This window comes from Etheostoma cragini, chromosome 12 (assembly GCF_013103735.1).
Source record: "Etheostoma cragini isolate CJK2018 chromosome 12, CSU_Ecrag_1.0, whole genome shotgun sequence".
Taxonomy (NCBI): Eukaryota; Metazoa; Chordata; class Actinopteri; order Perciformes; family Percidae; genus Etheostoma; species Etheostoma cragini.
The window spans coordinates 23,547,975-23,570,056 of NC_048418.1; the positions used below are offsets into that span (position 1 = coordinate 23,547,975).

The 22,082-nt window shown below is 40.0% G+C and overlaps 1 protein-coding gene across 2 annotated transcripts; it reads right to left on the reverse strand.

The window, feature by feature from the left end:
* Positions 1–12,977: 12,977 nt before the first annotated feature.
* On the reverse strand, positions 12,978–20,764 carry slc25a42 (solute carrier family 25 member 42). Of its 2 annotated transcripts, none has more exons than XM_034888339.1 (8): positions 20,368–20,764; positions 16,542–16,672; positions 15,927–16,029; positions 15,695–15,720; positions 15,383–15,549; positions 14,418–14,534; positions 14,161–14,312; positions 12,978–14,043 (listed from the first exon to the last, which is right to left on the reverse strand). In XM_034888339.1, the coding sequence occupies exons 2-8, from the start codon at positions 16,620–16,622 to the stop codon at positions 13,718–13,720; spliced, it is 972 nt and encodes a 323-aa protein (XP_034744230.1). In that variant the 5' UTR covers positions 16,623–16,672; positions 20,368–20,764; the 3' UTR covers positions 12,978–13,717. The 2 variants fall into 2 exon arrangements, with proteins under 2 accessions (XP_034744230.1, XP_034744229.1); XM_034888338.1 differs by having other exon boundaries at positions 12,979–14,043; positions 15,927–16,037; positions 16,541–16,672.
* Between the last annotated feature and the right edge of the window lie 1,318 nt (positions 20,765–22,082).

Below are 22,082 nucleotides of genomic sequence, written 5' to 3' on the forward strand. Positions count from 1 at the left end.
CTGGAGCGGAGGGGGGGTAGTTTGTCTGCATTTATGAACATGTGTCTGGCCATTTGCATAGAGCGATCAGGGCGTCCATATGCTGTGCAGCGAGGCAAATTCAGTCACAGTCGTTTGCACGCCTCTCAAGGTCTCTCTCTCACCCGATCTGAACGAAAACCCGCCGAGTGTCCCACCCCTCCACATCTGACATTATCTGTCTGAGAGCAGGAAATGCGCTCTACCCCATTTCTCACAACAACACTTAAACGCTCCTACTATACCGCGAGCCTCATGGTAGCCGCGTCACTGTTTCTGTCTGTTACGCCAGCCAATGACGAGATGGGAAGCTGCTCTCAGCCAATGACAAGCGGGAAAGAGTCAGGAAGAGGAAGGAAAAGGTGAGGAGCGTCGCGAGTTTACCCTTGAGTTGCCGGGGGGGAAAGACAATCAACAACACGTCTTCAGCGGGAAGGAATCAAAGAGAGGGACGCAAAGGATGGTGGGAAGGGGGGAAGCAACATGATGATGAAGCCAACATAGTATTCCAAACATAAAGCAACAAACAAAGCAATTTATCAGAAACAAAAATTGTTGTCTGTGTAGCTCTCCTTTGTGCTCTAGTCAGGAATGGGATCGTAGAATATTTACAGATTGATTGGTGGTGGAAGAAGGGAAAGAAAATCTCCCTTCCACTCAAATATCATGAAGACGCGAGGCTTACATAAAGTCAGACAGCCAGTCACAGACACAATGCACATCTCCATAATGTCCTAAATGAACACTGTTGTGTTTAAAGTGCGATCGTCCCCAGAGCTGGAGGTCCCAGCTTGGAGCGTGGGAATATTAGGAGAAGATATGCAGATCAGTCGGCCGCTGGCGAGACAGCCCCGCTAGCATGAACGCTGTTGCAGCAGGTGAAAGAGGACCCTAGGGTTCAGGGGTCGAGGCCAGAGAAGGGGTTGTCTGGCTCACGAGTATGCGTGTAGGGCCACTTTTGGTCGTCTGGGTCGTGTAGGATGCTAATGAAGTCGCCAGGCTGTTTGATAAGCACGGCGGCCTATTGTTAGCTCAGTCTGGTTTGTTGAGAAGGACTAGACTGGGTGTAGACTTGGACAACAGTGCCTTCATCATCTTGTAGTCGCTCGCAGCAGAGTAGCAGACAGGCAGAAAGACAGGCAGCGCAAAGTCAGACCTCCCCTGATGAAAGTATGATTGTGTTGTCTGGAAACCTTTTCTCCCTTTGCTTTCTGTGACATTTCTTCTCTGAGTGACACGTTAGTCTCGGGCTCTTTGTTGCTCTCTAGATTGATGGCAGCATTGTAACAGTCTACACATTTCCATGATGGAGGAAATCGTTGAGAGGGCACTACTTTAGAGCACATCATTTCCATCACATTTGGAAAAAAAAAACATTATTGGTTTGGGTTTTGTGTTATCTCTTTCATCTTAAAACATAAATCTGGTGATATTATATTTTACTCATGTTAACAAATCCCACAAAAAGAAAAGGCCATTATTACCAAAGGCCTGTTCCCTCCGCTGTTGTCAAAAACTAGGCTGTTAAAAGAGCAATATGAGGCACACCGTTACACTGGAGGATGTCTTCACTCGTTGCAAAACACTGGGGTTTATTTTTATATATACATACACTGTCATGCTGCCAGAAACACTTATTAGACCACTGAATCTGTAACAATCCGCAGCAGAAAATAGTCCTGTACCACTTACTCCTCAACATTTGTTGTTTCAGTAAAATATGGTAAAAACTACAATGCCCAGCTGTTTTAGGGTATTACTTTTTTATGATATATTATGATATTTCGTACTTGTTTTGTAAAGATTTACATCTTCAGGATGAACAAAGGGACTTTGAGCTGAGAGCCACAGAGCATCCGGAAACCAGAAACAAACCTATTGTTTGGGTCATTACATGGGATTTGATGACAATAAGGAAATTTGAATAATTCCCGCCTCATACTTTAAATACACAGTATTTAAAGTGCTTTTTTACCAGGCTGGAGACTGCTGTGTTTGTTTCCTGTCATAAGATCGTATCCAGTTTCCTGAGCAGCATCGTGCATGCAAATCATTCCTTCTTGACACCTCCTATAGTGACAAAGAGCTGCATGCGTAAAGGTGCATTACTTATGGTGTCACTTTAAGAGAGAAAGCATTACCTCATCAGGAGCTGTGTAAAGGAAGGAAGTGGGTGAATGGGTGAAGGAGTGCAGTGCTAACTCTCTCCACTCCTTTATGCCTGTGGGTGCAGGCTTCATTAGCTCTACAGAAAGGGACAGCTCCCTCCTAGTCCCCTCAATAGACCCATAGACCTGTCTCGCTGGCACAGGCGCTGGCTCAGTGGGGTGTGTGTGTGTGTGTGTGTGTGCGTGTGCATGTGTTCCCGAACCATTCACACACCACCAGGCCTCATAGTTTCTCACTCATGCCTAAAGGAAACCTGGCATTGACACTTTTTCGAGACTCACATCTCTCTAGCACACTCTTTGTCCCTTGTCATGCTGTTTTCACTCACTTGCTTTCCATTGTTCTCCATTTCACAAATCTTCCTCACCGTGTTTTCTCTCTTAGTCGCTTTATCGCGTTATGCCTCAGATCTCTCACACAACTGGACATCCAGTGAAGACCATATGCTGCGCAGGAGATTTGTTGGATTTTTAGACTCATTCTCCTGGTTTTGTCCTGTCTTATTTAACTTAGCATTAACTTTCCTGTATAAATACCCCCGTAGTCTATATTTGACATTAAAGGGGATTTACAATTCAATGCCTACTTTCAGAATAACTTGCAGTAATTTACCGTTTCCACTTTTGCCCAACTGACTTTAACTCTATTTGCAATGATTACTCAGCAGAACTTTGACAGTTGACTCCATTATTCCATAACTGAGGACTGTCACTGACATTATTTTCTCATGAATAGCATTTTCCATCAATGTGTATGTTATACCAAGGGGCTCCTCCATAGTGAGAAGTATCTGCACAAAGTGTATCTAGAAACAGGGATGCCTCGAAGAAGATGGGAGACTTTTTTTCCCATCGGGCATTGTGTGCGGGCAGCTATACTGGGTCCTCGTCTAGTGAGGGGATGAGACACATATAAAGGCAAAGGTGCTGGAAGGGGGCGGGCGAGCAGCGATGATCAACACGGGCAGCCGCCATCGCATGCTCTGCTCATTGTTGCAGTGCTGCATCAATGAGCCCAGTGTGTATCCGACAATCTGTTCATGACACACACACATGTGCACACATGCTTCCACAGTCCCACTTCTTTTTTGCATCATACAAATATTTTGTCTAATCAAGACTCAGACAGTTACTATACCTGCTGGTGATTAGTTTACCTTTTAATGAGCGATTCAGGCGGTCATATCTGGGGGTTCAAACCCCTGAGTGTAAAGAGAGTGAGGAAAAGTGTGTCATACCTGGAGAGAAATGCAAGTTTTCAGACTCAGAAATAGAAATCTTAATAGTGAACGAGGGAGAGAGAGGGAGGGCGAGAGAGGAGCTGACGGAGAAGGAGGAATGAGTGCACAATACTGTGGCCTGGTTTGTGGTTCCGGAGGGATAGAGACACTTTCGCATTTCCCCTGCAAAACGAGATAGGATGAGCTCTTTCAACACACACACACACACACACACACACACACACTATCTCTCTCGCTCACACACAAATATACACATGCACACCTTGTTCTCTCCTTCCAAGTTAGCCAGGACTAGATTCATGCAGCATTTGTTGTCGATGCAGCAGGAACCGTGCTGCCCCAGATTTAAGCGAACCTGCACTATTTTAATCATATCACAACTTCATCTTATCATTTCATATCACAAATATCCAGCGAGCTGCATGTGTGTGTACATGTGTATGTAACAGACAGCCTGACCTCTGACCTTGTCCTGCTGTGCAGCTTTCATTCCCATAGGCTGGGGGCTGTGGTCCCACACGCACACACACACGCGCACGCACACACACACACACACACGCTGTTGGCTGTATTGGTATAACTGTCGCTCGGCCACCCATTCAGGGCTCAGTCACGGCCACTTAGAGCGCAGCAGACTCAGGGATTCAGACGAGCTGTGATCCAATGACATGTATTTATAATGAGGGGGCCGTGGGGACGTCTTTGTTGGACGGACACAATGTCAGCATAAGAGTGTGTGTGTGTGTGTGCGCGTGTGTGTGGGAGAGAGAGAGAGAGAGAGAGAGAAGTTCGGTAGATATCAACTCTCTTTTTCTGTGTCTATTTTCACCTGTCTTACTACTCCAACTCTTTCACACACTTTATCTGCCTTGCCTCCTTGATCCATAGAAAAAGATTGACCTTGTTACCGTGACAATTTCATCTGAATGTTCCGACAAGTTAAAGTCCCGTCAGAGCAAAGTTTTAAGTCCTTGCTGAAAATTGATAGGTCAAGCAGTCTTTCAGGTCTCTTATTGCTGACTATAAAAATGACCCAGCATTTTACCGTTTTCCTGTCAAACCTGTCAAAACGGGAGGCTCGGATGCTTTTATTACGAAGTTTCAAGGAAAGCCAAGACTTCAGGGAGCCAAGGGTCAAGTAAACCGAAATAAAGGTAGGATAAATCAAGGACATCGAACATGTCCTGTGTGATCACATCGTGTGTGATCTCCACGACAGAGACAGAGACCGAGATCTCTTTTTCTCCCAAAGATATGAAAGGTTCGGCAGTTATTTTAGGGTCACATGACGAGACAAGAAGGACAAAAATGCTAATTAAATGCTAATGCTAACTTAAGTCTTGTTAGGAAATGGTCCAACCATGTCCTCTGACCTCCTGTGTCTGTGTGTCTTTCGCTGACTCATATTCTTACCCCCCCCCTACACTCCTGCTTTTATTAAATAGAAGTCCAAAGATATTCATTTAACAACATCACACTCTTTAAAGTGACTCTCTGTGTGTGTAAGAGTATGTGTGTGTGTGTGATGTGGGGACAGGACTGCGGTCTGTCTGCGGCATACATTAGCGGGGTTGTTGGGACCATGTGGGTAGAAGAGGAGCCCTGGAGAGCCCTTCAGGCTCCGGAAGCCCCCCCATAATTGCCCAATGTCTGAAAAACTGCTATCTACCCGGGAACTGTAGGCCAGCGCTGATCTCCTCAATCATAACTAACCCTCTTCTTCCTCCTCACAACACACACACACTCAGTGGTAGACCCGTCCCCTGCCAATTGGGAGGTTGGTGGTGTGATCCCTGGCCCCGCAGTCCCAGTCCAAGTGTCCTTGGGCAAGACACTGAAGCCCGATGCTGCCATCGGAGTGTAAATGTGTGTGTGAATGGTTCCTGTGCTTTGAGTAGTCGTTAAGACTTTTTTACTGTTGTTAGCTATATGTGTACACAGTAAAACATCTGAAATCATTTTAGGTTTTATAGAAGCACAAACACAAAGGCAGTTGGTTTGTCCCTCTGGTCTTCATGTATATCATGATTCAAATCTGGACAAATTAGGATTAAATCCCTTATCTCGGCGGTTGGGATCCTTAACTTGTTCAGTCGTGACGTTACAAAACCAGACAGCATAAGTGTGTGTGTGTGTGTGTGTGTGTGTGTTCCCTGAGGCATAAGTGTGATATCTGTGTCCTCTGGACGCTCCAGACTTTAGGGGTCAGAGGTGGACGAGTGCAGACTCAAACACAGACAGAGATTGGTAGTCATGAGGAGGGAGTCCCTTCTGGATCTCCCCGCCCCCGTCGAACCCCCTTTTATCTATTTCAGTCCAAAAACTGCTGTGTCAGTCCTGACACGTCACATATATTCATGATTATTCACTATATGAAAGCTCATGTCTAGGTGTATCTCAGACTATCTCCATGGGCTTTTGTGTTTTTTTTGTTTTTGTATACTATGTCACTAATTTCACTTTGTCTTCCTGTTTCTCTGCAGATTAGAGCTCACTGATTGGCTGAACAACCTTTCACTCAAAGAAAAGGATTTCGAGCCCAGATTGGACTGAACCAACTTAACAATTTTTACTTATGTTTTTTGCTGAGTAATTAAAGCTTCTGGCAATGAAACATTTTACAATGGACTGTCCCTACTTTGTCTCTGAACACACACACACACACACACACACACACACACAAACACACACACACGTAATAGTGACACTACTCTTCAAAGAGACACCAGCTGTACAAGCCACTGTTGAACAGCACCTCATGTTTGTGGGTTAATAATTAATATATTAAAATGATTTTATGTGTCTAAATAAAGGAATGATGATGCTAATTGATCATTGTTAGCTGATATCTGATTAAATCTATCTGTTCCAGGCTGTAATTGATCCTGTTGTGGTGTGGAAGTGTGTTTTATGATTTGATTTTGTACTAAATACAATGTATTGAATCTGTTGATAGTCACTTTATGTTGCTGTGCAACTTTGTGTGTGTGTGTATATTGTGTGAATTTAGATGTTGTCAATAAAGAGAACATTCAACTTTGTGTGTGTGTATATTGTGTGAATTTAGATGTTGTCAATAAAGAGAACATTCAACTTTGAACATTTTTCTCCAGTAAATGTATTCAGTTTTTTTTACACTGAATATATATTTAGTAAAAACTTTGACACAATGCTTTCACATTTATAAAACTAAAACAAGACAAATGTACATCACTTGGTCTCGTATTTAAACATTGAGTTGCTTTTATTGAATTTTTTAGGTTCTGGCAGTATGATTCAGTAGTGGGAATAGTTAAAGGGGGACATTTTAATTTACAGAAATTATAAAACTCTTTTTATTTATTCTATATATTCAGCCCTTAGTTTTTATACACATTAATATACAGTATATAGCCATTAGTTATAGGCCTAGCAGAAGCTGACCACACTCATAAAAAAGACTAATTTATATTAATGTCTACAAAACTGCAATACAACCTTCCTTTAGTTTTAATTAAATTAATTTAGTTATATATAACCAATTTCTTACTTGTTTCAACTTAATTTGAGAAACAAATGCAGGCCGATATAATACTAGTTATACTAGTAGCCTACAGCGCAGAATTTTTTGTATATGTTATTAAAGAAAAGAAAGACATTGTGATGTATTTAAACAAGAAATATCTACAATCTGGTTTTACAACTTTGAACTTTAAAATAAAATTAAATCTGGCATGGCAAAAAAAAAAAAGCTTTGTGGCACAATCACTATAGCTCATGAATTATCATCCACCTCAAATCCCTCAAATAGTATGTTTTTGAATCACTGGTTTTTAAAAGAAAATTGAGTTTTTGAGAATACATTTAAAATGGAAGAAATTGTTATTTTGCTGCTTTTCTTTCAGATAGAAAGAGAGAAAGAAAGAGAGAGAAAGAGCAGCCATCATCTGAATAAATGCAAATTGGCTCTGCCTCCACCTGGCATCATGCCAAGTATCTATAGCAACCACATCCTCTGACAGCCTCCGTTCATCCCTCCCTCCTTCACTCTCTAATTAGTCCTCTATCTTCCCCATAGCTCTTTTCTTCTGGTGCTTTTTTCTCCCACGTTCCCAGAAATCTTTGCACAAAGAGTCTGGTCCGAGCTGCCAGTCCGGTTCCAGAGGAAAACCTGGACCAACCCGAATAGTTCCCCTCATTCCAACAGCTGCTCTACGAACACAGATTAGGCTAAACAAATATGGATTTCCTTTCTTTCTACAAAATCATAATGCGTCTAAATCTAAACTTAAACACCCTACATATTTTCTCCTTAAACAACAAATATTTCTCCTTAACACCCTTTACATTTTCTCCTTAACACCCTACATATTTTCTCCTTAAACAGCCTATCTTTCTCCTTAACACCTTATATTTTTGTTCCTTAACACCCTATATATATTTTCTCCATAACACCCTATATATTTTCTCCATAACACCCTATATATTTTCTCCTTTACACCCTATATATATTTTCTCCTTAAACACCCTATTTTTTTTCTCCTGAAACACCCTATATTTTTTCTCCTCAAACACCCTACATATTTTCTCCTTAACACCCTATATATTTTCTCCTTAACACCCTACATATTTTCTCCTTAACACCTTATATATTTTCTCCTTAACACCCTATCTTTCTCCTTAACACCTGACATATTCTCTCTCTAACACCCTATATATTTTCTCTTTAAACACCCTATATATTTTCTCCTTAACACCCTATATATATTTTCTCTTTAACACCCTATATATTTTCTCCTTAACACCTTATATATTTTCTCCTTATATACCCTATGTATTTCTTATGAATAATAGACATGATATTTCATTGGGATTGTTTTCAGTTTGCTCAGGGTCTTCATTGTGTTCATGTGTTGCCGTGTTGCGTTCACGGTCAAGTTCAAAGCTTCAGTACGGCCTGAGGCAGTGGACCAGCACCATCTGACCCAGCTCACCTTCCCTCAGCAACCAGCGCCGGGCTGCACCGCCACCCAGCGGCCGTCTGTGGAACCACAGCCGGAGGAGCGCACCGTGGACGGGGTAAGGGGGAGTCCACTGATTCATGGGGACGGAGCGCCCTCCAGTGGTCACTGCGTGTCATTACATGCAGGCGTCTTCAGCCTGAACAAGACACCTTCTTGGCTATGGGCCAAAAGTGACACGGTAAATAAATAAATAAATAAATAAATACAAATGGTAATAATAAATGCAATATTTTCTGTATTTATTGTTTCATATATTGTTATATATGTTTCTGTATTAATTAATCTATATAGAGTTTCCTTTCATTTACTTATTTATATCTATACGCATGTATTTATTTCCACATTCAATACATATAACTTTTTACACATTTATTTATTACTTTTCTTATGTATTGATATAGGCTACTATAGTCTGTGTTACTTTGGACCAACATTATTGTTAACAGGAAATGTGTACATATAATGCTTCAAGCGTTTTTATACACTTTGTTGAGGTAATTTATTTTTCATTTTGTATACATTTTTTTTCTTAACTGACATTTAAGGCTTCATTCATAATAGAAGAAACTATGTTTCTTTTTTTTCCTCAATAAACGTAATGACACAAAGGGTGTGTGATTCTGGGTTTTGCGTTAATGTGTCAAGTGTCCCTGAAGACCACACTGGACATACTGTATGTAAACTTTAGATTTCATAGTGTTAACCCTTGTGTTGTCTTACTGTTGACCATGCAACCCTTTTTTTGACGATTTTGTTTGGACACTTTTCCTGATATGTCATTTTTTCAATTTCTTTGAATTTTTTTAACTTTCAGCAATTATTCTTCAAATGCTATACAATTGAATAACACACCCAAATTCAATAAAAGTAGTGAACGGATCACTTATTTTACTTATGAAGAGCCATGCAGTATTTTATTTAGGACAACTTGGTTGAAAGAAACCCCAAACTGGGTCAAACAGGAGGGTTAATCCAACGCTAAAAGTAACACAAGTACATATACACATCACTCAGGGACTGGGTAAAAAAAAAAAAGACACAATCTGTTAACATCCAGTTTTATTTGAGAGTTTCATATTTCAAAACGTCCCTACTGATACACCATAACTACACACTGGACATACTGTGGTGTTAGTAGGAGCGCTTACATTCAGTTGGCACAACTCACTAGGATTTACAAAGCAGCCAACGCTGCACTCACACACACACACACACACACACACACACACACACACACACACACACAATACAAGGTTTTCAGTTGGGACATGCAAACACAGTACCATGTGTAGTTGTCCTAGTGTTTCCTCATAAGCCACTCTACAGGTTGTCAAAAAGTACTTTCCTCTTAAAACTTGTTGGCATGTCATGATTGTCTAGGGGTTTTCCGAGCTTCTTGTCTTCTTTCCCTATCATAGTGTATTTGATCATGTGTTTCCCCCCTCCTTAGATCAAGAAGAAGATCAATAGGGAGATGAATGCATCATATTGCTCTTGTAATTGAGATCAGGTTACAGATCGGCCTAACCATTGCATGTGCTGTTGAGTTTATTATTTATCGTAGACGGGTTGGAATGGACTGGTAGGGAGCCAACGGTCCTGCCTCTCACCCTGCAAGGCAGCGTAGAAGTTTGACAAAATTCACATACAAAAACGGGACCTGAAGTGATACATTCAATCACAGAGGCCGAACCATCTCCAGACTTCCAACACTCCGCCGCCCCTCAAATACTTGTACTTTATAATACAACTTGAAGACATCAAGTTGCGAAGCAAAGACGAGAAAATGGAAGCAACTTTCAGAAAAGTTAGTAGAAGTAGCTCAGTGATATATATATATATAAAAAAAACTTAACTATTTCTTTGCTAGGCACTTAAACAGCTACCCTTTAAACCTCTTCCACACCGGTGACCGGGGTGATCTACCACGGGTTGATCCTCGGGGGGGGCTTTTTCTTTGTTTGATGACACTGAAAGTAAAGCTAGGCGTGGCTGTGGGCTCACCGACTCATCTTATTTTTAAAGAGACAGAGCGAAGGAGAGAGATTTGTGCGAGCCAGTAGTCGGAGAAGACAGACACAGAAAGACGTGAGAAATACATACTAAGTGATACCTATTTTCCTAAGTTTACCTTCCAAAAGGACAGTGAGACAAAACTTATTTTTGTCCCCCCCCCATTGATCTGTTACTGTATCCTTTCTACTAGGCAGCATTGTTGCAGCTCAGAACGTGGCGGTTTCAAGCCGTCATAAATCCTAACTCAGCTCCACATACTGTGTGTTACACCTACTAACGAAGGCAAGTGGTAAAGACAACACACTGATATTAAAAGATGATTGACTCAACAGTGCTTGCTGATGAGAATAATTAGATTGATTCCTGATGAGAATAATTAGTGACTGGGTTTAGGGTGAGAGCTGCTGAACAGCGATCCCGCCAGACACGAGTCTCTAGTGTTTTGGGTCGGACCACTACGTTCTGATCAGATACTAATTCAAATTCCAACTATACATTTACAAGTTTTACACTATTTTATTCAGGCAAAGGTGTTTTTATTATGCTTGTAGACATATTTGACATTTGAGAAGGTTGGCCTCTAGAAAGTTTGCCAAAAAGATGTCTGTATTTCTTAAATTAACACACATATACATATATATACTGGACATATACATACATAAATATATATATGTATATACACATATAAATATATATACACATATACATACATACATATATATATATATATATATATATACACACATACATATATATATACATACATACAAACATACATACATATATATATATGTATATACACATATAAATATATATACACATATAACTATACACATATACATACATATACTGTATATAAATATACACATATACATACATATACTGTATATACATGTAAATATACATGCATATAAATACAAATATATACATATAGATTCACATATACTGTATTTATACACACATACGTATATGTATATATGCACACACACACACACACATATATATACATACATATATATATATATACACATATATATACATATATATATATACACATATATATACATATATATATATACATATATATATATATATACATATACATATATATATACATATATATATATATATATATATATACATATACATATATATATATACATATATATATATACATATACATATATATATATACATATATATATATATACATACATATATATACATACATATATATATATACATATATATATATATACATATATACACATATATATATTTATAAATAAATATTTGTGATGTTGGTTCCAAAACTAACTGCATTAGCATCAACAAATTAAAAATGATACATAGTCCTAAAAAAGAAATAATCTCTTTCAAAATTGGTGAGCTAATGGACTAAAGTTTTATCAATTCCAAAATACGGTAAGTAATATTAAGACATTTCAATATGACGGGCCTTTGGCCTGGTAAATCAAAACGTATAGATTGATGAATATTGAAAACATTTAAGTACAGCCCTAGTAGTTTTTTCAAATACAATTTTGTTTTGGAGTTTCTTAGTTTTTTAATTGACTTGAGTTTCAGTAAGTATCCTTACTGGTGTTTCACAAATGTTCCACATTCTGCTCCACCTGGCTTTGTCCCCAGCTGCTCCAGTCCCATTTTCTTACCCCTCATAACACACAGATATGTGAGGATTCCATGAACATTTAATTATGGAATTAAATGTCTTACATTGTGCCGGTAACAGAGAACTCAGAGGAGGTCTATCACAATCGATTTTAAAAAGCCCATTCTATTATCACGGAGAAAACATACAAAATCACATGGGTACTCTTTGTACTTCATATATGTTGGCACCGGCATAAAATCAAGCTCAGGTGTCTGCTGTCCATGAACTGATCTGGGAGTTCAATTTTTAGGAGCTCCACTTAAAAATACTGGACTTATACATTTTAATATATTTATTCAAACCAAAAGCTGACCATGCGGCGGCAGTAACAATGCTGAAAAACCTCTGTCCTGGGGAAGAGTTTTGCTCTAAAGCCGTATTCCGAGAATGTTTGTGCTAAAATATACAAACAACACTTTGTTATTTATTATAATTTAATATATCTGCGACTAGCTCATATCTAACCTTTGGTATGATTCCTTAACCCTCGTGTTGTCCTCCGCTCAAACTGACTCGTTCTCCTATGTCAATGTTCTTTTTAATCACCCAAATAACTTGATTGATTCCACCCAACCCTCTTTGCCAAGTACAAATCTCTACTTTCATTAATTTAAGGGCGTCTTATTCAATTTTATAACATTTGGAAAAAACAGAAGTGGTTTTGAATTAGTATTGAGTAAAAGTTGACATATTCCAGTCTGTGATTATCATCAACATCCATTCCTTTAATTTTAGTCTAAATAATTCTTAATTTCTTCAAACATTAGGTATAATTTCCAATAAATGAGGTTTATTGACCATAAATTCCAAAAATAACTGTAAAACTAAAGCTAATTAGTTAGTGTTGTGTGTTGAAAACGTCCAAAAAATGAAAGAAAAATAATTCAAAAGTGTTGAAAAAGGGGACAAAAACCTAAGAAAAAGTTAAAAATTAAAATTAAAAGCGTCAAAAATGTAATTTCAAATTTTGACGGGAAGACAACACAAGGGTTAAAACCAACACACACTAATCTCAAGGGGGCATATCTTACTGGTGTTAAATCAAATGCATCTGTAAAAAGTTAATAATAAATGAGCGGCAACGCGCATTGCATTGGAAGGTGTCAGGTTTAAGTAGACACACAAGGCAGTTGGGTGATCTCAGTGTGTGCGTGCGTGTGTGTGTGTGTGTGTGTGTGTGTGTGTGTGTGTGTGTGTGTGTGTGTGTGTGTGTGTGTGTGTGTGTGTGTGTGTGTGTGTGTGTGTGTGTGTGTGTGTAGCTCTAATCTCTCAGTCACACGGCCTGGTCCACGAGGGCAGGAGCATTGTAATTTATGTGTACACAAACACACAGAAAGTCGCTGAGCATATTGCACTTAGCTGTACATCGTAACAGTGTGTAACATCCAACATACCTCACGCCTCCAGAGACTGTGCACCCCCCACCACACACAGGGACAAGCAGGAGAATACATTAATATCACTCCTCCTGGGCCAGTGTGTGTTTGCTTCTATCCAGCGATACACACTTGTCCCTCTCACACTTCCGTGTTCTTCTGAGGGTCTACAGGGACCTTGTCATCCCACTTTCCCCAATTTCCTCTCTCTGGATCGCTATTATCGAGCCGTGTGGCCCATCTGGTGCAGCTTCCTCAGGAGGATCTGGGTAAGGTCAAAGGTGGTGAAGCTGATCCCCACCGCGATGGGCCCTTTGACCCAGTTCATACTCAGACCTTTGTAGAGTCCACGGATGACCCCTTCCTCGGACACAATCTCCTTCATGGTGCCAAAGATGGTGCCGTAGGTGTGCCCTGTGACCCCTGCGGTCTGCATGCGCCGCCGCACCACGTCCAGAGGGTAAGACGCCGACTGGCCGAGAAGCCCCGCGCAGGCTCCAAACGCCAGCCGTTCATATAAGTAGGGATGTGGGCGCTCGCTGCGCTCTACATGGGAGGAGGAGGATGTAGAGAAGGGCCATTTTATATATGCAAAGGTGTGAAAGAAAGGGGCCGTGGATCAATACACAATTAAATCTCGACTTGGCAGTGGTAGTGCATTACCTGCATGTAATTTCTTCAGTGTCTCATAGGTAAAGAAGCTGATGCCAGCATAGGGAATGACACCCAGCATGGTGGGATTAAAGCCTCGGTACAACGTCTTCAAGCCCTCTTCTCGGGAGATCCGCACAAACACGTGCAGAATGTTGCTGTACCTAAACAGGGGAGGCATGAGCATGAAACTGGAGAAGCAAAAAATGCTCCTGCTCAGACTCTGGCATCACTGTAAAGCCCGTGTTGGCAGATAAAGATGACCTTACATTTCCTTTGGCGTTACAGCCATCCTAGCCCGCACCATGTCCAGAGGATAGGTCAGCATGGCTGCCGTGGTTCCAGCCATAGACCCGGCCAGTAACCTCGGAAATGGAGACAGGGCTCTGGAACACAGAGGACAACAATAGAATGTAGATTAGATTAGATGGATTAGATCATATTTTATTCATCCCACAGTGGGGGAGTTCCCTTATTACAGCAGCAACAGTTTCCTACGGTAAAAAGCAAAAAGACAAACAAGTAAACATACAAACAACAGACAATGAGCCAAAGGTAGTGAATGAATGTAAAGTGGCATTAAATAAATAAAAGGTATTTTAAAGTACAGTTGCCATAGTACAAAAAAAAACATTGCAGTGTGAGTAAGTGACTTTAAAATTAAATTGAATATGTAATTAAATAATATAGCAAAAGGAAGTAACCATGATATTATTGATATTGAACTGGGACCATAAATAAAACTGAAAAAGTAAGTGCTTGTAACGGGAAAATATAAATAAAGATGATAAAGATATACAGAGAGTGTGTGTGGAGTAATTGAAAAACAGGAACAGAAACTACATTATCACATACATTATAAGTTAGCGCAGGTGTTGTGGGGTCTGACAGCGGCCGGGATGAACAACCTGCGGGAACTATCATCCTTGACATGCCTAGATTTGCCACATTAAGGGTGTTTTGCCACTGGTTAATAAACCTGTGACTACACCGGTGTTACCGATTACATCGGACATTTTAAGAGGAAATATATTCGTCAACGATGCTCAATATCAGCCGGACTTTACAGTCCTTCCAGATTGCCTCATTAAAGGTTATTGTGTTCCCTATTACGTATTGCCATCATTTTCTTCAAGTACAATCTCAAACCAAACACAACTGACAAGATAAAAGTCAATAGATAAGCCAACAGACCTGAGTAGTAGTAGTCTACCACTATAAACAGGACACTTACTTCCCCTGGAAGCCATAGTAGCCTCCCAGCAGCCTCTTGTACTGCTCGTGTGCACAGAACTGGATGGCAGCGTATGGGATGACTCGCACCATGGTGGCCGAGTTCCCCCTCCAAAGACTGAAGAAGCCATCCTTCAGGTAGGTGCGGTAGATCAGCCTGTAGGCCTCCTGTAGTGTAGTGTGCACACACAAACACATACATGCTCATGATTCACTCATGATGATCTATTTCTGTTTAGCTGGGTGTGAAGCAATCGAGAATCAGTAAATTGTCCTACTAGGAAACTGACTTTAAATATGTGATCAAACGTACCTTGGCGGAGAATCTTGCTGAAGACACTAAGAAACAAAACATATGTGCAATATAAATAAGATGTCTCTAGTGTTTCTGTAAGTCATCACACATTTTCTAACATTCCAACTGATATGAATGCAAGAGCAGCTCAGTTTAGTTGTAGATATAATTCCATGGCAGCCATGTGGGTCATTTCTAATTAAAAAAAAAATAAGTTTCCACTTGTATCTCAGCAGAGAATACAACTTGCCTTGGAAGATGATTTTAGTCCTGTCCAATGGGGCGACAGCTGTCTTTGCCAAAGCCCCGGCTAAAGCCCCAGAGAAGAGTGAGTTGAGGACAGGCCGGGTGTGCTTCAGGATGAAGGAATCACATTTAGGGTTAAACTGTGAAAAAACTGTAAAAACTGCTTCCTTATGTGAAAAAAAAGTGTTTGAGATGCTGTTGATGATTAAACCGGAGTTATGAAAGGATAGTAGATGATCTGCCTAACCACTTCACAAATCATTAGAAATGAGAGCAGATGGCCTTAAATGAACCGAATATAGAGGCCACGAAGCTCTTAATCTCAGCTCAGTTCTTATCTCACACAGAATACAGCAGAGAAAATTCCCTTCTAATAACACATATTAAAAAAAAAACACAGAAATAGCATTCCAATGCCACTATAATTCTGCCATTTTATATTATCAGATAATTACCCATATATTGTTTATTCAACATAAGTAATTTTTCAAAAGGGTTCTATTATTTTAAAATTAAATTCACAAATGAAAAAAATAAAAACACGTCATGTTTGGGTGGATGTTTTCCTTTAAGTGTTGAAGGAAGCATCACGTCTATAAAATGTCACCTGATTGCTTACTTCTGACTGACTGGAGGAAGCCAGCGGCAGAACTTCTCCCTGCGCGAGTGATGCCCGTTGTTCCTGGACTCCACTCCCCATCCCCGAGGCCTACGCACTGCTGCCACTGAGCATGCTCCTAAATTCAAACACTGCAGGGGGGAGGGGGGCAACAGGAGAGAGGGATAGGTCAGAGAGAGAAACAGAGGTTTTAAGTTAGCCTAAATATAAAATAATTGACAAGATATTTCGGTAGCTAAGCTTCTGTGTGGGGATCAAGGAGCAGGGTCCAAAATTTACTTTTTTGTCCAGCAGCCAAATGGATATTGAATGCTCAAATTTGACCTGCTACTTAATAGAAAACCATTGTGTTTTGGCTGGTGAGTGACGCAAATCTACCAGCATTTGGCTGGTAAACGCTGCTAATTTTGGACCTTAAGCAGGTCACGCCCACACTGTCTACAGTACAAATACCTGCCAGTGCACACCTTACGGCTATATAAAGACACTAAGCAAACCAGACAGGGAGCACATACAGGAAGCAGATCAGACAGGGGGCACAGACAGGGAGCAGATCAGATCAGACACGGAGCAGATATAGGGAGCAGATCAGACAGGGGACACATCCCAGGAGCAGATCCGACAGGGGGCATATACAGGGAGCAGATCAGACAGGGGGCACAGACAGGGAGCAGATCAGACAGGGGAGCACATACAGGGAGCAGATCAGACAGGGATCACATACAGGGAGCAGATCAGACAGGGATCACATACAGGGAGCAGATCAGACAGGGGAGCACATACAGGGAGCAGATCCGACAGCGGAGCAGCATTGTACACAAAATGCAGAAGCATAAGTGTAGCTTCACAGTTGAACTGCAAAAAAAAAAAAACTTTCCACGTACTGTCACACGTACGGGACACATGGGAGGCGGAGTACACCGTGTGCACAGCTAGCACATTTGTTTCAGTGTCTTCTAAAAGGTGCTGGAGAGCTTAAAGGTCACATGGACACCAAAAAAACCTTATCTTATTACATTGAAAAGGTTTTAAGAGATATTTAGTTGAAGCTGGATTTTGAAGCTAATACAGAATAAGCCCTAAAATAAATAAAACATTATTTCATATTTATATATTTGAAAAGAGCTTTTATTTTGTAACAGATTTTATTTTATTACATACGTTATTTCCATACCACCAAGGCATAATAAAGCATGTTCATTAACCTCTGAGAAGCCTGTCTCAATTTGTGTTTTGAGGCCGGCCGAGGAAATCTAAATATGGTCACGCAAAACTACAGTAGGTTATGCCTAAAATATCTCTTAAAAGATAGAGTTGAGGACTTGTACTGTAGGTGAAAGGTGTCTGCCTGAGCAAAGCTTGAAAAACCAACAAACAAGAATACGATAGTCTTAGGCAACGGTGTCCTGGTTGTACAAACGTGCTATGTGGTCAATAAAGACTTGAATGAGATGGACTTCAAAGGAAGAACATTATCAATTACATTATCTAATCATTTTACTGGACAACTCAGCAGTCCACGAGACCCTCAATCCCCACCGGCTCACTGGTTCATTGTTACATACCGCACAAGTGACAAAGTTCACTTTAAAGTCACAGTTACAATCTCACAATTCAATTCAAAAGTTGTAAATATGTAAAAATCCAGTAGAATGTGCTTAAAGTTGTGTGTGTCTTTTGTAGGGCTGCAATCACTATTTGACTGATATATTGATGGATTAAGCCAGTGGTTCCCAAACCTTTTTTACGTCCCTAAACTTACACAAATTAGACCAAGGACCAACATTTGATACGATTTTGTCCCTGATAGGATATATTATAGGAATTTTGCTTTTAGATGTTTTTAATCACAGAAAGTGTATGAAACCTGTGACCAAACTAGTCATACATTCTGTCATTGTGTTACTTATGAATGGAATTATAGTGAAAATAAATAGCTGGCAACCCTCTGGAACCCCCTAAAGGACCACTCAGGGTACCCAGACCCCCCTTTGGGAATGACTGGATGAACCTGTTGTTTACTTGTTTAATAAATCCCTTTGTAAAATACATATTTTCCATACAACAGCAAAAATGGAGACTGATTTCTACTTTCTACATCCTTTACATGTTTCTTATGTTATTTAGGTTTTAAGTTTGTATCCAGTTATTTTGCTGTTGTCAGCATTGCAGTTTCTGCTCTAGAGACAATACTTCATTATATCTAATATATAAATAAATGATTATCCTATTCAAATTTTCTTTTTACAGGACTAGATTGACTAGGATTAGACCTTTGAATGTTACAGCGCAGCCACAAAAAGATTGGCACTTTCCATTTGAATGCTTTACTAAATATAAGGTTTATCCAGCTTCAAAACAAGGACCATAACTAATATTTATATTTATTTACGTAATATTTCAGGACAACGCACATTAATGAACATGAACAATAGTACATGTAAAAAATGCCAGATTGTAGCCTGAGGGCTAATTTCCAATTGTAGTCCGATATTACTTTAATAATATACTGAATAATTGTTAACATTATGGGGTGGGGGGGAACTCCACTTGAAACATCAGGATTTAGGGAGTTAAGCAACAGTGAGGAGAACAGCAGGGCTCCAAGCCAGATCCTCAAATAAGCATAGGCCTCTGGTAATCCGTCCCCTTTCACCTCACCCACTGTCCTTGCTCTGGTTCTTTCCCTAACCCTCCCAGCAGCCCCCAGTCCCATGCATATCAGTTTACAGATCCTTGTTCCTGACTGCTCGCTGCGCCTGATTGGTGTGCCGCAGGCTTGGCTGCAGAACCTTTTCCCCACCTGTCAGTAGAGCTGGGCAACATGGGGAAAATTTAAAAATATCAAATTATCAACACAATGATAAATAATCTCCAAAAATGTGGATACAATGAATAAGTTGGTAAAGTCAAATAATAAAACATCAGCCTTTAAAACCAGGAAAAGACAACACTTTATATTCAGATACCCAAAATTTAAGACGATATATAGTCTCATATTACATCAAGGTCGATATAGTACCAATATATTGCCCAGCCCTACTTGTTATCTATGATCTAATACACAACACCCATGCTATGTACAAAGCAATGGAGAAGTGGAGCTGTCCCTGTGGATTAATAGTCTTAAACTCATCAGTGTGAGATCAAGTTGTTGCTAGAAACGTCTGAACAACCTGTCCTTTAAGTTGAGTGGGCATCAGTAAAATAGCAATGTCTTTTTTAAGTAGAAAATGTCAGAAACTAGTGGTTACAGTTTTGCCAGAACTAAGGGGGACATCTTCATATGGTTTGCTAAGTGACCACTCAAAACCCAAATATGTAGTATTTCCACTGAAGTTAACTTTATGACCCCTGTGGGGGGGGGTAATTCATTTTACAGCCAGCAGACAATAAAAGACAGCAGTATAACATACAGGTATTTATGATATAGCACAGAGAAAGGTAGCTTATCCTCACATTTGGCATTTTTGAAAGAGTCTGTGGTGTTTCTTTAGTGGACTGCATAATATTACAAGGTGTTGTTATTTTGCCTACCTCCTGCCATTTCTACCTCTTTGTTACGTTAGGCTAACGTTGTGGCACCTTGAAATGTAATATTATAGTTTTAAAGTAAATTATTTGAGCTAACACCAACACTGCATACATCCAAAAAAAGGGTGTGGTTACGTTCATACATTTCTAGTTTATTCATTGAATAATTACCATCAACTTGTCATGATTCCCCGGCTGGTGCACTCACCAGTTCTGTCGAAACTTGTCCACTGACACAGCCACCCTACCCTGCGGCCAGTTAGCTGTCAGTAGTTACAAACACATTTCTTACCTTACAAATTTGACCCCAGCAGGAAGAGTTCTGGTGCTTTGATATCCCTCACTTAATGCGGTGTTTCGAGTCGCTAGAAGGTTCTTCAGAAATCTTTTTCCAAGTTCGCCAAATAGCAGGTTAAGTAATGTTAGCCAGCTGTTAGCTTACTGCTACATTAACGTTAATGTTAGTTACTCTCGTCGACAGCGTTGTGGAAATATAAATATTGCGCTTGTGTCTTTATAAGGAAAAGTCTCCTGGTAATGGAGGCACTGTCTTCAACACATTTCTCATATTCATTAGCTCTGCAGTGACTTCACAAGTGTGTTGTCGTCCATGCTGTGTTATTTCTACCGTTACAAGCTACTCCCGTCAGCGACCTGACTGGCCACAGATGAGGTTTGACAAGGACGACCTTAGTGGCATTCTGGGAAATGAAGTCTGAACAAGGAGGGGCCTTTCCTCTCCCTCCTCTCTAAGCGAAGCTCACTACGGCGCCATTTTGACACTCCCAAGCCATCACCCGCCGTTAGCATTCCATTGACTGACATTCATTTTGACGTCACTTTGACAGCGAATAACTTCGCATCTGAAGCGTTTAAATACTCTATTTGTCCGTTAGTTATTTCCAAAGAAAAACGACAATGTATAAAAGGCTCCATTACCTTGTATCTTACGTTATGGCTCCGTAGCAGACGTTTTTGTAAAAATAGGCTAACGATTGTGTCATAACCACGCGATTTACTGTCGCACCGTTGAGGAATTACCGTGTAGTCCAGGGTAAGCTCGCAAAAAGTTTGGATTTACGTTAGCTGTTTAAGTTCAATTACTAACGTTAACTAGTATTTTAGTTAGCAATAATTAGCCTGTGTCTATGTTATCTCCTAACATATACCTACACTCTCCGTCTCTGTTGATTGGGAATAATTGAGATTTCTCTTGCACAGCTACCAGAAGACTTACAACTTTCAGACAGGTTGCTCACGTCACATCTGTGTCGTCGAGCTCAGTTGGAGGCTGCGCAGTAACGCTCAGCCATCACCGGAAAAGCGCTTTTGATAGACTTCACTGGTCTCCGTCCAGAGCAACGGGATATGTTGGTCCATTTCTTTAACTGTCTATGCTTTACACATAGACAGTTACATCCACGGGAGGGGCATGTTTGAATTGGTCAGTTAGAGGGGGCGTGAGCAAGAGACACACTTCATAGTTTTTCTTGTCCCTGAAGTACTGTCTTACCAGGTACAGCGTGGCGATCTACCACAGATTGTAAAACTATTTTAATTCCTTTAAACAGTCATTGACATCTGCACACAGCCACATAAAGGTAAAGCACCAAAAGTGAGTGTTCATCTTAATTATGCAAAATACACATACATAATGTGGTAGGTCTATAAGATATTTCAGATTTAGATAATTAATAATTAATATTGCATCAATAAGAACATCTAAATTATGTATCCTTTATTATCTAGTAAAAGTGAGCAGCATGCGATGCTTGTTTAAAATTTGGCTCTGCTAACATGGTGAAGAAATCTGCACAATAATGCATTTAAACTATTTGCATGACAGCAAATAGATTTATTTATATATACCCATGACACAAAACACACCAATGAACATCTTATTAACACAAATGACATATGAAATTGTGAATAAAAAAAACAGAAAAAGGACTGGAAAACATTCAATCTCTCAAAAGTGTTGTGTGGGACTGGTGACAAGCCTTTTCT

Excerpts from the sequence above, each read along its gene's own strand:
- slc25a42 (XM_034888338.1), bottom strand. The coding sequence starts at position 16,622 with ATGGGGAGTGGAGTCCAGGAACAACGGGCATCACTCGCGCAGGGAGAA. Across the intron at positions 15,721-15,926 it reads GACTAAAATCATCTTCCAAG|TGTCTTCAGCAAGATTCTCC; the intron begins GCAAGTTGTATT and ends TTTGTTTCTTAG. Across the intron at positions 14,313-14,417 it reads GCTGTAACGCCAAAGGAAAT|GTACAGCAACATTCTGCACG; the intron begins GTAAGGTCATCT and ends TCCCCTGTTTAG.